The sequence below is a fragment of the Sciurus carolinensis genome, chromosome 4 (assembly GCF_902686445.1).
Source record: "Sciurus carolinensis chromosome 4, mSciCar1.2, whole genome shotgun sequence".
NCBI classification, from domain to species: Eukaryota; Metazoa; Chordata; class Mammalia; order Rodentia; family Sciuridae; genus Sciurus; species Sciurus carolinensis.
Window position 1 is genome coordinate 151,018,942 of NC_062216.1, and position 14,342 is coordinate 151,033,283.

Below are 14,342 nucleotides of genomic sequence, written 5' to 3' on the forward strand. Positions count from 1 at the left end.
GGCTTCTCCCTGATGACTTTCCCCTGTACTTCCAAACGTTCTTCCTGTGTCTGGGTCCTAATCTCCTCTTCATTAGGAGAGATGGATTCGTTGGACTAGGGTCCACCCCAGTAATCTCCAAATACAGTTACATTCCAAGGTACTGGGGTTTAGGACAAGGGCACAGTTTGGCTCATTTCAGTGGTGTAAGAAAAATTAAAGCTTCAAAGCCAAGGCCGTTATACAGCACTCCCGTGCTCTGGGACTGGTTCCATCCTGTGTTTAGAAGCAGACGTGGAAGCAGCCCTTACCTTTGCTTGGTGAGTCGCATCTGTCAACCCAGTTAGTCCTCACCGCAAGCCTGAGAGACCAATATGGGTCGTCCCTTTGGTAGAGCATGAACTGAGGCATGGAGAGAATTCCAGCAAGATGACCTGGCTTCCAGGTGGTTTGGCCCGGGATGTTGTGCCAAGACTCCACAGTACTCTGCTTTGCAATGAGTTAAGGGATTTCTTTCTGACCCATCATCTGTGACGCTATTGGTCGGTGTGTCTTGGTTGCGCGGAGTCTTTGTGCTTTGAGCAAAAGTGGGGCTCTGCAGCCTGGCCATCAGCAGATGATGCTGGAATTGTGTTCTGGTAATCATGATAGGCTGGCAGGAGGCCAGCTCAGCCCTGCCCCCTTGCAGCTGGAGGGCTTGGGACCCAGTGTCTTCTCTCTGCCCTACACAACTTGGCCTGCTGTTGTCCACCTCCTGGTCTCATCATTAGGGCTTCAGCCGGCTGTTGGACCTGATATACACAGACTCCTGTCCCCTAGAATGAGTGTCTGGTGACCCATGAGAACGGGGACGCCAGCTGTTTATTTCACGCCCAGTGACCACTTGGTTTATATCTAGTGATGCACCGAGAATACGTGAGGTCAGTTGGACTTGGTTTTGGAGAGATAAATGTAGCCTCCCCTTTCGCGGTTATTTATATGGTTTCCCAAATATTGAAATTGATCCTTTTTAATGTCGTTCCTAATTTTATCCTGTCCAAAGTGTTCCCTGTTTCCCTAAATAAAATATAATTGGTAGGTTGGGAGTTTGATTTTGAAAATTGGTAGATTGAAGAATCTTCATATAGATTAAATGGCAATCAAACAAAATTCTGTTCAGTGAAACCTTTTCAAGGTACAGCTGATGATCTGATTATGTGTGGTGAATGGCACAACAAATTCAAATTCTATTAAGGAATTTGGGCATCTTCGTAGAATTAAAATAGCATCTGACCTGGATTTTTTTTTTTTATTTCTATGTCTTAAAAATCACAAATTTGTGGCTAATCGACTTAAAAGACTTCTACAGTTGTTTTGCATTTGAAATTAAATTAATTTTCTAAGCCGGGCCCTGGGGCACATGCCTGTAATACCAGCAATTTGGGAAGCTGAGGCGTTAGAATCACAAGTTCGAGGCCAACCTTAGCAACTTAGTGAGACCCTGTCTTAAAATTTTTTTTTAATTTTAAATAATTTTCTCCCTAACATTACTGAGTTTACTATTAAATGTGACTCAATCAATAGTTTTGTTCACTAATGCAAATGGCCTGTTGCTTTTTTTCTTACAGTGGTGGTCAAAATATCACAATCGTGGGCAGAAATTTTGATGTCATTGACAACTTAATCATTTCACATGAACTAAAAGGAAACATAAATGTAAGTCTTCCACAACTTTGTCATAGTTATTTTCTTTTCTTATTTATTTTTAAATTTTTTTAATCCAAGTTAAATAGTTATTTCCAGGAGTGGGTTTGTTTTCATCATACTAAATTTTCTTGGGGGATAGTCTTTATTTCTGTGTCTTTGGTTTTATAAACTTTTAAAATTTATCTATTTTTAAAAAATTTTTCCTATCACATGATATGTGCTACCTGGGCTACACCAGAAATAACAAGACTTCACACTAATAGTTGAGCATTTCAGAAAATGAACTTGGTATGACAAGGCCCGCCGTATGGCAAGTCACTTTAATGAGACAATGCTCATGAATATGTGTGAAAACCATGTACGTGGTTGAGGTGGGGTGTGAAGGATGGCATTTCTGTGAAGGGTAGGTGGAGGTGTTCCCATTGCACAGAGAGCTGAGGCTCAGAGAGGCGGGTGACTTGCTAAGGTCCCAGAAATCCTGTCGCATGCTTCTTCTCCTGCCTTTGTCTCCTCCTCAGGTCCCTTCCCCCAACTGTCACCTTCCCTTGCTTTCTGTCTCCCCATGATGGAAACTGTAGGGCAGGCTGGGTCCCCACCCACTGCTCAGTTCTCCTATCAGAGCATCAGGATTCTCTCAGAACCTCTAGATGGAGGCTGTCAAGGTCAAGAGTGAGGAAGGAATTAAGGGACTTCAGATACAGGTTGGGCACTCCAAGAAGACTTCTAAGTACTTCCTCAATGTTCTTCCCTTTCTCTCTTCCCCTTTCTCTCATTCTTTGATGAGCAGTGTAAGGGGAGCAGCCTCTCTGGGCCCCGTCTGACCACTTAGGATGGCTGCAGACTTTGCTTGGGCTCAGTGTGGCTCAGGCCTAGGTACAGGGCCTCCTGATTCATCCTGCACATGTCCACCTCCTGACATGCTTCAGAGCCAGTTCCAGCCCTTGTAAGTGCCTAATCCCAGGTCATGTGTCCACGATACAAACACTTCAGTTGCTCTACTGACCCTCTGACCAGAGGCATGGTCTGAACATGTCAGTGGATGCTCTCCTTCCCAAATGCTGTTCCCAAATCAGGTACAATTTATTGATCACCTACTGTGGGCAAATTAGTTTTCTGAATGCAAGGACAAAAGATGAGACGGACATACCACCTTCATGGAGATGGCAAATCTATGCTGGGATTGAATGGTGGCATCACAGGTATCATTAAGTGCTAGGTGCTCAGTTCCCTTCCATCTCAGAAACCCCATGAGTCCAAGATGATGCTATGTGTTTCATTGAAAGAAAAATTATATGCCAATAGGTCGAAGACTACGCAGAGCCAGGCATGGTGGTTCATGCCTGTAATCCCAGCAACTCGGGAGGCTGAGGCAGGAGGATCGCAAGTTATAGGCCAGACCTCAGCAACTTAGCAAGGCCCTAAGCAAGTTAGTGAGACCCTGCCTCAAAATACAAAATAAAAAGGATTGGGGACATGGCTCAGTGTTTAAGCACCCCTGGGTTCAATCCTTGGTTAAAAAAAAAAAGCCTGCTCCAAAATGTAGCAAGATGGATTTGGGTGGTGGAAGCAAGGAGGTGGTTGCCGATACAGAGGACAGGTTCCTCACCTGCTCAGGATGGATTTTGACTCAATCCTGTTCAGCTGGAATCTACAGGATGGGTCAGGAATGAGCAAGGGGGATGGCTGGAAAACCGTATTGAGGCCATGCAAGAAGGTATCATACTGAAATCCCTGCCATTAATTCTGTGGCAGTGGAGAGCTTTTTGAAAAAATTTTTTTATTTGTTCTCATAGTAGAATGCATGTATACATTTGATAAGTCATACATAAATGGAGTATAATTTCTCATGTTTCTGCTGGTACACGTTGTAGGATCACATCGGTCATGCAGTCATATATGTACATGAGGTAACAATGTCTGCTTCACTCTACTGTCCTTCCTACCCCCCTACCCAGGTCCTTGAGCTGCAAGTGACTTGAATACATTGAAGTCACTATTTAACAGAGGACAGTTCAGAGAGGCAGGAACTGAAAAAGGGGCAGGAGTCTAATCAACAAGGATGCTCATGGAAATGTCCCCATATGTCTAAAGCGTCAGCAGCCCCAGGCCAAGCTCTCCACCGGCTCTTGTCAGCAGGACAGGCCTAATGGGCTGGCCATGGTGATAGGAGAGAGGACCAACTTGCCTTAGCATTGAAGAAAGGTGGGGACAACAGCATGGAAGCAAGAACACCCAGGATGGAGGACGGAGCTCTTAGGATAGAGTCTGGAAGGAAGCTCCACTTGAAGGTGTAGAAGTACATAGGTTGGCCAGGGAGGCAGCTGAGAAGTTGCTCAAAAATTAGAGAAAAAGAGCACTGTTGGAGTTGGTCACTGGTATGGACACACGGGGTCTTTAGGACAGTGAGGTTGAGGTGACCCCATTGCTGGAAAACTTTCTAGAAGGCAGTAAAAAGCCAACCTGCTTGGGGCTAAGGCTGCTGAGGAGGTGGGTAGAGTGGCCTCATCTTATCACAGGAAGGTGATAGAAAAAGTGAGACAGGGTCATGAGGAAAAGCATAAGTGGAAGGGAGGCCTCGTCCTCTGCGGGTCAGCCCTGTGTCTGGTCCTGCCCTTTACACTGCAGTGTCAGAGAAAGCGAAGAGGCGACTCATTTCCCCACCTGACACATTTCTTTTCCTAAGCCTCACTTATTCTTTAAACATCCGTCAGCTTCCCCCTCCTCTCTGGGCACCTGAAAGTGACCATGTATTTACGTTGTTGTTGCTGCTATTTAAATAATCCATAGATCGGCCATGTTTTTCTGCCTCGTTTCCAGTTGTTCCATCTTCGCCTCTTGGGGACCTTGTTTTCCCTCTGACTTTTGTTTTCTCCTGTCTTCTGCCACGTCTACAAGGCCTTCTCCTCCTGTGGTTACTGACTTCTGCTAATGCTCTGCAGGAGGTTCCCCAACAAAGAGTGACTCAACCAGCCGCAAGCAGATCAGGAGCTGGCCCTCGCCAAGGGCTGTGCTCTGCTCTGCTCTTCCAGAAGTTTCTGGGGACTTGGTTGGGCTGGCTCAAAAGATATTTAAACCCATTAGGTCAAAGTCTTCCCCTTTCTGTAGCCTGCATGAGCTTCTGCAGAGCCTGTCTTGCCATTGCATAACCTTCTGACAGCTTTCATTATTACATTATTAGCAATAATGTGTTGAGTGCTAACCATGTGCCAAACAGTATTCTAAGCATTTTTGCATGCATAATCTCATTCAATGCCGCCCTCATTTAATTGAATGAGCCTTATCCCATCTAATTTAATTCAGGATTCACCCTGTGAGGTAGGTGGTATTGCTACCCCCATTAGACAGACAGGAAAACAGAAGTACCAAGAAGTTTGGTTGCCCGCGTCACTTAGCTCTTAGAGACCAGAGCCGAGGTCTTTCAGTTATTAAATTGCTCTTTGCTTCTCTCCCAGGTCTCTGAACATTGTATGGCGACTTTCTGCAGGTTTTTAGCCCCCAGCCTAAAGAGTTCAAAAGCACGTACAAATGTTGCTGTGAAGCTGAGAGTACAAGATACCTATTTGGACTGTGGAACCTTGCAGTATCTTGAGGACCCCAGATTTACAGGGTATCGAGTAGAATCTGAGATTGACACAGAGTTGGAAGTAAAAATTCAAGTATGTTTCTTTTCTCTCTGGCTGAGATGCTGGCACACTCTGGCTGTAAAGGTGCGCTGTGCTTTTTTGGATGAATTTCCACGTGAGCCCTAATTTCTTCATCTTTATTTTTTTCTTCACAGAAAGAAAACGACAACTTCAACATTTCCAAGAAAGACATTGAAATCACACTCTTCCATGGGGAAAATAAGCAATTAAATTGCAGTTTTGAAAATATTACCAGAAACCAAGATCTCACCACCATCCTCTGCAAAATTAAAAACATCAGGAATGCCAATAGCATTGCCACTTCTTCCAAGAAAGTCCGCGTGAGTCACCTGGCAGTGCCACCTGCCATCTTTACCTGAGTTTTGGTAACTCATTGGCTAACCCGGAGACCAGAATGGAATCTTTTGTGAATCTTTAGATCTTCACTTTAAATAGAATAAACAAAGCTGGTACTGCAAGCCCAAGCATAATTCCTCCAAAATAGCTGGCAGAATCCATCCATGTGCCTGTTTGAATGTCAAAGCACTGAGCACACCATTGTCTATAATACTAATGAGTCTTGATAGCTTTTGTTCTCGCCATACATTTAGACGGTTGCATCTGCAAGCAGAATCTCTAGACCCACTGACAAATGAGCTGTCACTCTTTTTCCAAATGTGAAGGTGACATGTCTGAGCAATAACCCAAAACAGGGGTCTTTTCAGCACACCCAGAATAGCATGAGACTCTGAGAGTCTATGGTCTGATCATCTATGGGTCGCAGGCCACTTCCTTCACCATGAAGTCATACTTCCTGTGGTCCTTCTTTCCCCAGATGTTTGTGTCCCACAATTAAGATGTGGGACCACTGAGACGGGAAACATATTAGAAGTCACCCTTTCTAATGCATGTGGCATTTGAGGGTTGACACAGACTATATTAAAAAAAATGCTTAATGGAGCTGGGGACGTTATCGCCATGGTAAAGCACTTGCTGAGCATGTGCAAAAGGCCCTGAGTTCCATTTCCATCCCCAGTACGGCCAAAAAAAAAAAAATTTATGGTCTATAGTCAGAAATAAAGACAAGAAAAATGAACATATGAGATTGGAAGGCAGAATGTCCCAGCTGCATCAGTTAATAGCTGTGTGCCCTTAGGTAAGTCGCCTGACTTCCCTGTGTTTCCCTTTGTTCATCTGTATGGTAAGGGGGTAACAATAACTGTAAATCAACAGCAGCTAGACACACATATTCCCCCGCTTCATGGTAGTTGGGAGGAGTGAGGCTAATGTTCTTCCCCATTCGCAGCACAGCCCCAAAGTGTCTACACTGTGATGGGGACACAGTAGAGGAGAAAACACACAAAAAAAGTGGGGGGCAGTGCTACCAGTGGCATTTACCTGCAAGGTGACATCTGAGCAAGGAGAAGAGGGAGCTAGCCATGGGTGAGCTGGGCTGGCACATCCTGGGCAGAGGCAACTGCGGCCACGAAGGCCCTGAGGCTGCAGCCTTCCGTGTGTTTGAGCCTCAGTGTGGCTGGAGTGGAGGGAGCAAGGGGGAGCTCTCTCAGAGGTTAGACCATTAACAAGGGAGAGAGGAGATCCTTAGGACCTTGTGGGCCATGGCAAGGGCTTGGCTTTGGTGCTCTGGGAAGCGCTCTGAGTCTTGAGCAGGGGTGCCATAAGCCATTGTATCTAAAAGGATAGAGTGTGTTTAGTCCACAACAGCCCATTTCAGAGATGAGCAGACTGAGGACTGCATGGTAACTAGCTCCAGATCCTGCAGCTGGTCAGGCTGGGAGGGGCAACCTGGGCTGGCTGGTCCAGAACCGGCCCCTCGGCTTTGCTTGATGCCTCCTTAGGAGTAACCATGGTTCCAAGCACTTCATATTTCCTGTGTACAACTGGGCCTTCATGTTTCCATGTATACCTACAGAGAAAGAAGGCTAGGTTATAGTTTTTCACTTTTCAAGTTATTCGAAATTTTCATTACCCTCTCCCGCCCCTCCCAACAAAAAAGCTGAAACTGGAAAAAGCTCTCAGGGATGGTCTCGTCAGCATTGCCAAACTGGTTTCACCATAAGATGCTTTATTCAAAATCAACCCACTGGGGCTGGGACTGTGGCTCAGTGGTAGAGCACTTGCCTGGCATGTGTGAGGCACTGGGTTCGATTCTTGGCACCACGTACAAATAAATAAATAAAGGTTCACCAACAACTAATAAAAATGTTTTTTAAAAAAATCAACCCACCAAGGAGCAGAAGGTGTAGAAGGAATGAAATCCAGTCGCCTTCGTGGAATAAAAGGCAGGGAGACGTCTGCCTCTTTATTGGATCACTCCTAAAGTTTATGACTCTCAGGGCAACAAGGGCCAGAGTTTGAAGTCTCCAGGTCGGGTCCTCACACCTCAACTGACACATCAGGAAACTGAGGCACAGTAGATGTTCATTTGCCCAAGGACACATAGCCAATCTGTCCCAGGGTGGGATTTGAACTCAGACTCCTACCTCGAGCACCACTTATTTTCGTATCTTGAGGGAAACCACTTGGGGCACAAATATGATGTTCAGGTCCCTTAGGTCTAATAACACTCTTTGTCCCAATAGGTCAGACTGGGAAACTTGGAGCTTTATGTGGAGCAAGAATCAGTTCCTTCCACATGGTATTTTCTGATTGTGCTTCCCGTCTTGCTAGTGATTGTCATTTTTGGTAAGTGCCCTGTTTAATTTTGTCAGAGAAATTATTCCCTGGGGCTTCTCGTCAGGCAGCAGACTTTCAGCTTTTAGGAGTTGTTTGCTTCAATGAAGTGTTAACGGGTGAAAACCCAAATCAAAATTTTGGGATGGGAATGATAGGTGCACATAGAGAGCTTTTGGAAGATTTTTTTAAGGATGCTTCATTAATAAAAGGCTATATCACAAAGATGGCATCTTGGTATTACAGAAATATGATCCTTTGAATTGTGATGGGAAAAGGTTATTCCTTCAGCATTCTTCAGGGGTTATGGATTCCCAGGACTTGGTCACCTCATCCTGCCTTCCCACCCCACCAAAGACCACCCCACCCAGCCCTGCTTCTCCTGGCAGAACTGGACTTTGCAAGTGTGCAAAGAACTGTCATCTGTTGCAATGTTGTAAGGTTTCTGTGAACACAGAGCTCCCCGGGGCGATGGCCCCTGGCTGAATCGGGCCCATGGATGTGTTTGGTTGGGCTACATAGCATTTTTTAAAACTTGGAAGAAGTTGACAATATTTAAAAATCAGGCAATTCACATTTTTAAATTTTTTCTTGAAAATTTGAAAGAACTGAATCACTGGAACCCAATGGGTTCGTGACATGCATTCACTAGAGCTTCGTAGGGGTGCCCCCTGGAGAGAGGACAGGGCTCCCCAGTTTTCCCACAGTCTCATCTTCTCCCCCAGACAACTCACCCCATCCATGGACCTGATCCCTGTGCCCATTTAGTTTGTGACCTCTGGTTCTGAGATGCTTTTCATTCTAGGTCTATTTCATCTCCTTTGAAATAGAGTTCACCTACCGATGGAGTACTTCATATTTTTTGATTCAATACAAGTATTGCCTTTCTAATATTTTAGGCTAGTGGAGGCAGTTGCTGAAGTTTCCTGTTCTCCACTCACCACCTCCCTTGTTCATTCATTCATTCATCTCTGCACCCATTTGCCATTTTTTTTTTTTTAACCAAGTATCTGTTATGTTGCTGCTCACTGTGCAGATTTCTGGCTGGAGACATGAATCACAGCCTGGTCCTTTGCCTTGAATAGTTCCCAGTCCAGTGAAGGAGAGAGTTATGTGTTTGATTAACAGGCCTAATGGAATGAATTCACTTCTCAGAGATCCTGTTTTGTCCTGTTGATTAATTCAGGTATCTTTTATGTTCTCCCCAAGTTTCCCAGCCCCATCATCTATTTAGAATCTCAAATTGGGCTTGATATTGTAATAAAGTCTTGGCTGATGTTAGCCTCACACTAAGGAGATTACTTGTAAAGTCCAAATGCTGGGCCATTGGAGAATCTGCTGTTCTTACACAACCTCACATACATACCAGCCTCAGCAGAAAGTCACGTCCACATCATGATTCTTGGAGCTCTATGTGGCTCCCCATTCCGCTCCCTTCACTTCATTTGTAGAGACTGTTTCTGTTCTTAAAGGTAATGTAGGCTCCCTGTGACACATTACTTTATTTGTGTCTGCAAAGCCCTTTAGAATGCACATCCCCTTCTTAGCATCCCAGGGACAATGTGTCACCAGCAGCTTGAGTAAGTATACCCTTCAGTCCATCAATCCTGTCAGTAGTAGACACATGAAGCACACCGGGCCTGGGCCCGCCACCTCAGGACATCCCCCGTGGACTTCTGCCACAAAAGCTCCCTGCTCTGTAGATGTGACCCACTAGCTCCCTTTGCATACTCAAAGTTCAGCTTGAGGAACCATGGTACCAAGCAATACTCCTGGAAAGGGGTTCTGTGGCCAAGTATGTTTGAGAATCACTGCGCACTGAGCCCTGTCTTGGAGGCGCACAGCGTGTGTTGTGGTTAGGTCTGCTCTCCTCTGTGATGCAGTCTCTCTCCGCACCATTCACACCTACGGGTAGGGGAGCCCTTTTATTTTCTAATTTCTGTTAAAAGAGGAGAAACTATTCCTAGAATAATAACGAGTTGACAATTGTTGAGTACTTGTTCCTTCTTAAGGATTCGGTCCTAAATGCTTCCTGTGAGTTACTTCTTATAAACCTGTCAACATCACCATGAGGCAAACACTCTTACAGATAAGGCAACCAAGCACAGAGAACTTAAGAACCTTATCCAAGGTCACACAGCTAGTACATGACAGAGCAGGGACATGAACCCAAACACTGATCCATTCAGTTTACTTGCTCAACACAGGGTTAGAAGCAAGGTGGCAGAGAAAAAAGCAATATCCAGATGTGGGGGTTCCTTCTGGCTTACCCATTATGTCACCCCATTAGAGCTATGCAAGTTTGGCTTATGTGACCAAAGGAGGATCTGTGCTTTCTTTCTGCATTTTCCTCACAACTGTTATTTCTCCAGGGATGTTTAGAAACAGTGAAAAAAGAATGGAACAGTATAAGTGGCCTGTGGCTGTAGGGAAACGTGACCTGTTTCATTACTTTTCAGCCAACTGGGATTTTTGGTTACAAGTGAAGGTTATTTGATTTAGTTTTCACTTTTAAAATGAGTGGATTTTTTTTCTTTTTCTGTTGTATTTTAGTATCTTCCTCTTTACAGCGACCTCTCACTGGGAAATCTTCCTTATAAAATCCAGCTCTTAAATGCTATTCTCTAGTTTCTCGATCTCTCTGCCTCTGAGTCTTCTCATTTTCAGTTGTTTTTTTGTTTTTGTTTTTTTTCAAATTAACATGTCCACCTGACGTAGTATTTCTGTCTCCCCAGCGGCCGTAGGGGTGACCAGGCAGAAATCAAAGGAACTAAGTCGCAAACAGAGTCAACAGCTAGAGCTCTTGGAAAGTGAACTCCGGAAGGAGATCCGAGATGGTAGGCTCCAAAATTTTATCTGTAGAAAAACAAGGCTATTTTACTCTTATTTTAATTTTCACCCTTACATGGAGATGGCCACAGTATCAGGAACTGTTTGTATAATAAAAGACAACTAAACAGCAGGGCCTGGGTCTGGCTTTGTGTTTTATTTTAGCTCTTCTTTGCAGCCAACCAAGTAATTATCTATTGTTTCTTCTTTAATGAAAACCAAGGTCATACTCTGTGTTAGACAAAACAGCAGAAGATCTTATCCATTGTTTGTGGAGTTAAAATATTGCTCTTGGGATTCTGTTTTGCAGGCTTTGCTGAGCTGCAGATGGATAAATTGGATGTGGTTGATAGTTTTGGAACTGTTCCCTTCCTTGACTACAAACATTTTGCTCTGAGAACTTTCTTCCCTGAGGTAAAGAAGCATTGATCATATTCCTAAGGTTGAGTCTTGAATAATAATGAAGGTGTTTGCTTCCAAGGCAGCTGTAGATAATACACTTGGTTCAAAATCCCGGCTTAAGTTGGAGCAGAGCAGGAAGGCAGATAATTATTAATTGCATTGATTAGGGTATAAAGCAGTGATGGGTCACTGGTGATTACTCTTTGTCCAGTTACAAAAACCTAGTAGGGCTAGAAGTTCAAAGTGATGATTTTTGCTTTATTTTACTACCAGTTTAGCACTGAATTTGTAGCAGGAAGTAAGCTAATTCATTTAGAAATCAATAAATTGTGGGCTGGCCAATTTGTTGTGTTTATCTGCCTGACTTACATTGTAGCTACTAGATTATTCACTATTACTTCTCAATTGGAAGTGAGGAGTACTGCTCTCAGGCAAAAGGGAGGAAAGCAGACATGTATGGAATTTGCATTGATAACAGGCATTTTTAGCTTCTCTTGGTCAGTTTTTCTTCATCTGATCAGTTTGTATTGTCCTCATTTAGTAGAAACAGCAACACAAATGATTAATTGTTCTACAACTCTGAGGAGTAGTCTACTTAGCCTTTTGGGTTTTTGGTCTCACCTCTGTTCAGACACCTCCATTTCCTCACCCACTCACTCAGCCTTCTTCATTTACCCTCCCAAGACTTTGGCGAGGTCCTCACTCATCCTCTGTATCATCACCTCCACGTCTGGATGCTCCAGTTCCGCCATCTTGCTTTTATTTTCCAGTTCTGGAACTGGTGGACCACAGAGACCCAACCTCTGGAACCCATCAACACCGAATCACATATTTAAGTCTAGACTTCTGAGCAATCTCTCCAGGTCAAAGGAGAGTCTGTATCACCTTACCAGAAGTTTGTCAGCTACATTTGGCTAGAAGCCTAGAATTCAGAAACCCAGACACATGCAGTAAGCAGTTTCCACCTTCTCCATAATTCTAGAAGTGGACACCATGATGTGCGGATGCTGTGTCTGGAGGATGGGATACCTCCATAAAACACCCACATGTTTTTGGAGCCAACCCTTAGTACTGTAAATCAAGAAGGCTGTAAATAAGACTTCAGTTTTTTGTACTTGTATTTTTTTTTAACTTATCCTCTGAGATCACCGGGCATCAAGATTTGCCATTTGCTGCCCCATCCACTTCTATGGCAGCACTGTGATTAGGCAGGGGAGTTCAAGTCCCTGAATCAGGATGACTTCGCAGGGCCTCAGCAAAGGTTGCATCTCGAGTCCGATTTCCCAGCAATCTGAGATCCCCATTAAGAATTTAATAGCAATAAAATAACAGAGATTTCGACCATCAACCTGAGTACTGTGTGGGCTTTTACAGTTAATGATTGCCCTTGAGTGCTGAATAGAGTAATCTGTGGCCTGAAAAAAAAAAAAAATCTTCCTATCTGCTAAATTCAGTAATCAGGAGCAAGACAGAGTGACCAGTGTAAAGGAACACTGTGACAAGTTGAGTGTCTCAAAAAGAAAAAAGAAAAAGAAAAAAAAATCCCAGGAACAGTACTGCTTTACTTTGGAGAAGAGAAATAGTTGAAAGGGACCAAACTGATTTAACTCGAAATTATGTGTAATCTTGAAAGACACCTAGGAAAGCCATAAAAATTAAAGCCAGAAGGATCATTAAAAGAGAGGACAAGGGAGAAACCAGCATTAATTTGTCACAACCGTATCAAGAAAACCTGAGTCAAAATTGAATTTATAATAATTAAGAAAGGAGAAAGAGAACAGGGAAACATTATATTAGGACAACGCCACTTGAAGTGCACCCCAGGCTGCAGATAAGTCCTCATATTAATTAGGCACTTTGCTGATTAATCAGGAGCCAAATCCTCTAGGCCTGGAGCTTGGATGTTGAAGGGACTTGACTGATTGACACCTACAGACAGCAGCAGGCAGAACCCATGAATATTAGGTACCAAGGAGGCCATGGCTCACCTGCCCCCTGGTTCTTTGCCCTGCCTGTTCATTTTGACTTTGATTGCCTTGCTTCTCATTATATTAACTCTTCTTTGTTTTGCTGAAAATAGGGGAAGAAATAGGGTAAGCAGAAGCCCTAAGCTCCCAGAGAAGGGAAATCCCAATGGAAGGAGGAAGACCTAGAATGCAGCCAGCCGGGGGACATTTCTCTGTCTAAGGTCAAGAGTCCCCCTGATTAGCCTGGTGCAATGGCTCATGCCTGTCATCCTAGCAGCTCAGCAGGCTGAGGCAGGAGGATCAAGAATTTAAAGCCAGCCTCAGCAACTTAGCAAGGCCCTAAGCAACTTAGCAAGACCCTGTCTCTAAATAAAAAATAAAAATGGCTGGGAACATGGCTCAGTGGTTAAGCACTCCTGGGTTTAATCCCTGGTACCAAAAAATAAATGAATAAAAATTCAAAAAAAAGGTCAACCTATTTAAACCATCCAGTTATATGAAATTGTTTCAACAGGACTATAGTAGGGACTAGAAAACAAAACCCAGGATCCGTTTGGGTTTTTTGTTTTGTTTTGTTTTTTCCTTTTTTCTGAGGAAAGTATGACCACAGAGAAAGAGGGGGGAAAAAAACCTGAATGTTTGAGTTTATGTTTCCATTCAAAGTGATACCCAGCATGCTTTTAAAATTTAATTATTAATTGCAATAAGATTTATGATACAGTTTTAAAAACTCAAATTTAAAAGTTCATGCTTAGGAGTCAGGTAGCATAGTACATAAAAATATTTTTCAAAACCAGTGGGATAATAGCATCATGACCTAGCTTGCCAAATTCGGGATTGCAGAGGACAAGGCTGGCTGACGTGGATCACTTACCAGGAACTAGATCGTTTCATTTTCACACTAAAAGTCAGTGAGTTGGGAGCCATGATGGTCCCCATTTTACATATGAGGGAACTCAGATACAGGGAGGTTAAATAACTTGTCCAAGTCACGCAACCAGTACGTTGATAAAACCAGGACTGGGCCTCAGGTAGTTCGGCTCCAGAAGCTACACTTTTAACACCCCTCCTACCCCTTCCCCAGTGACACTGTGTACCAACACAGCAGAAGCTACGTAGCTTAGACTTGTGGAAACTTACCAGCATAATTTAGTTTGTATCC

General features: G+C 43.9%; 1 protein-coding gene across 2 annotated transcripts in view; it reads left to right on the plus strand.

Moving 5' to 3' along the window:
- Nucleotides 1-14,342, plus strand: part of Plxnc1 (plexin C1) — a 141,339-nt gene that overhangs the window by 83,044 nt on the left and 43,953 nt on the right. For both annotated transcript variants that reach the window (XM_047548414.1, XM_047548413.1), the window contains 6 exons: nt 1,587-1,674; nt 5,118-5,321; nt 5,444-5,629; nt 7,892-7,994; nt 10,718-10,819; nt 11,122-11,225. In XM_047548414.1, the coding sequence (XP_047404370.1) occupies nt 1,587-1,674; nt 5,118-5,321; nt 5,444-5,629; nt 7,892-7,994; nt 10,718-10,819; nt 11,122-11,225 (787 nt within the window). The remainder of the gene's footprint in view (nt 1-1,586; nt 1,675-5,117; nt 5,322-5,443; nt 5,630-7,891; nt 7,995-10,717; nt 10,820-11,121; nt 11,226-14,342) is intronic.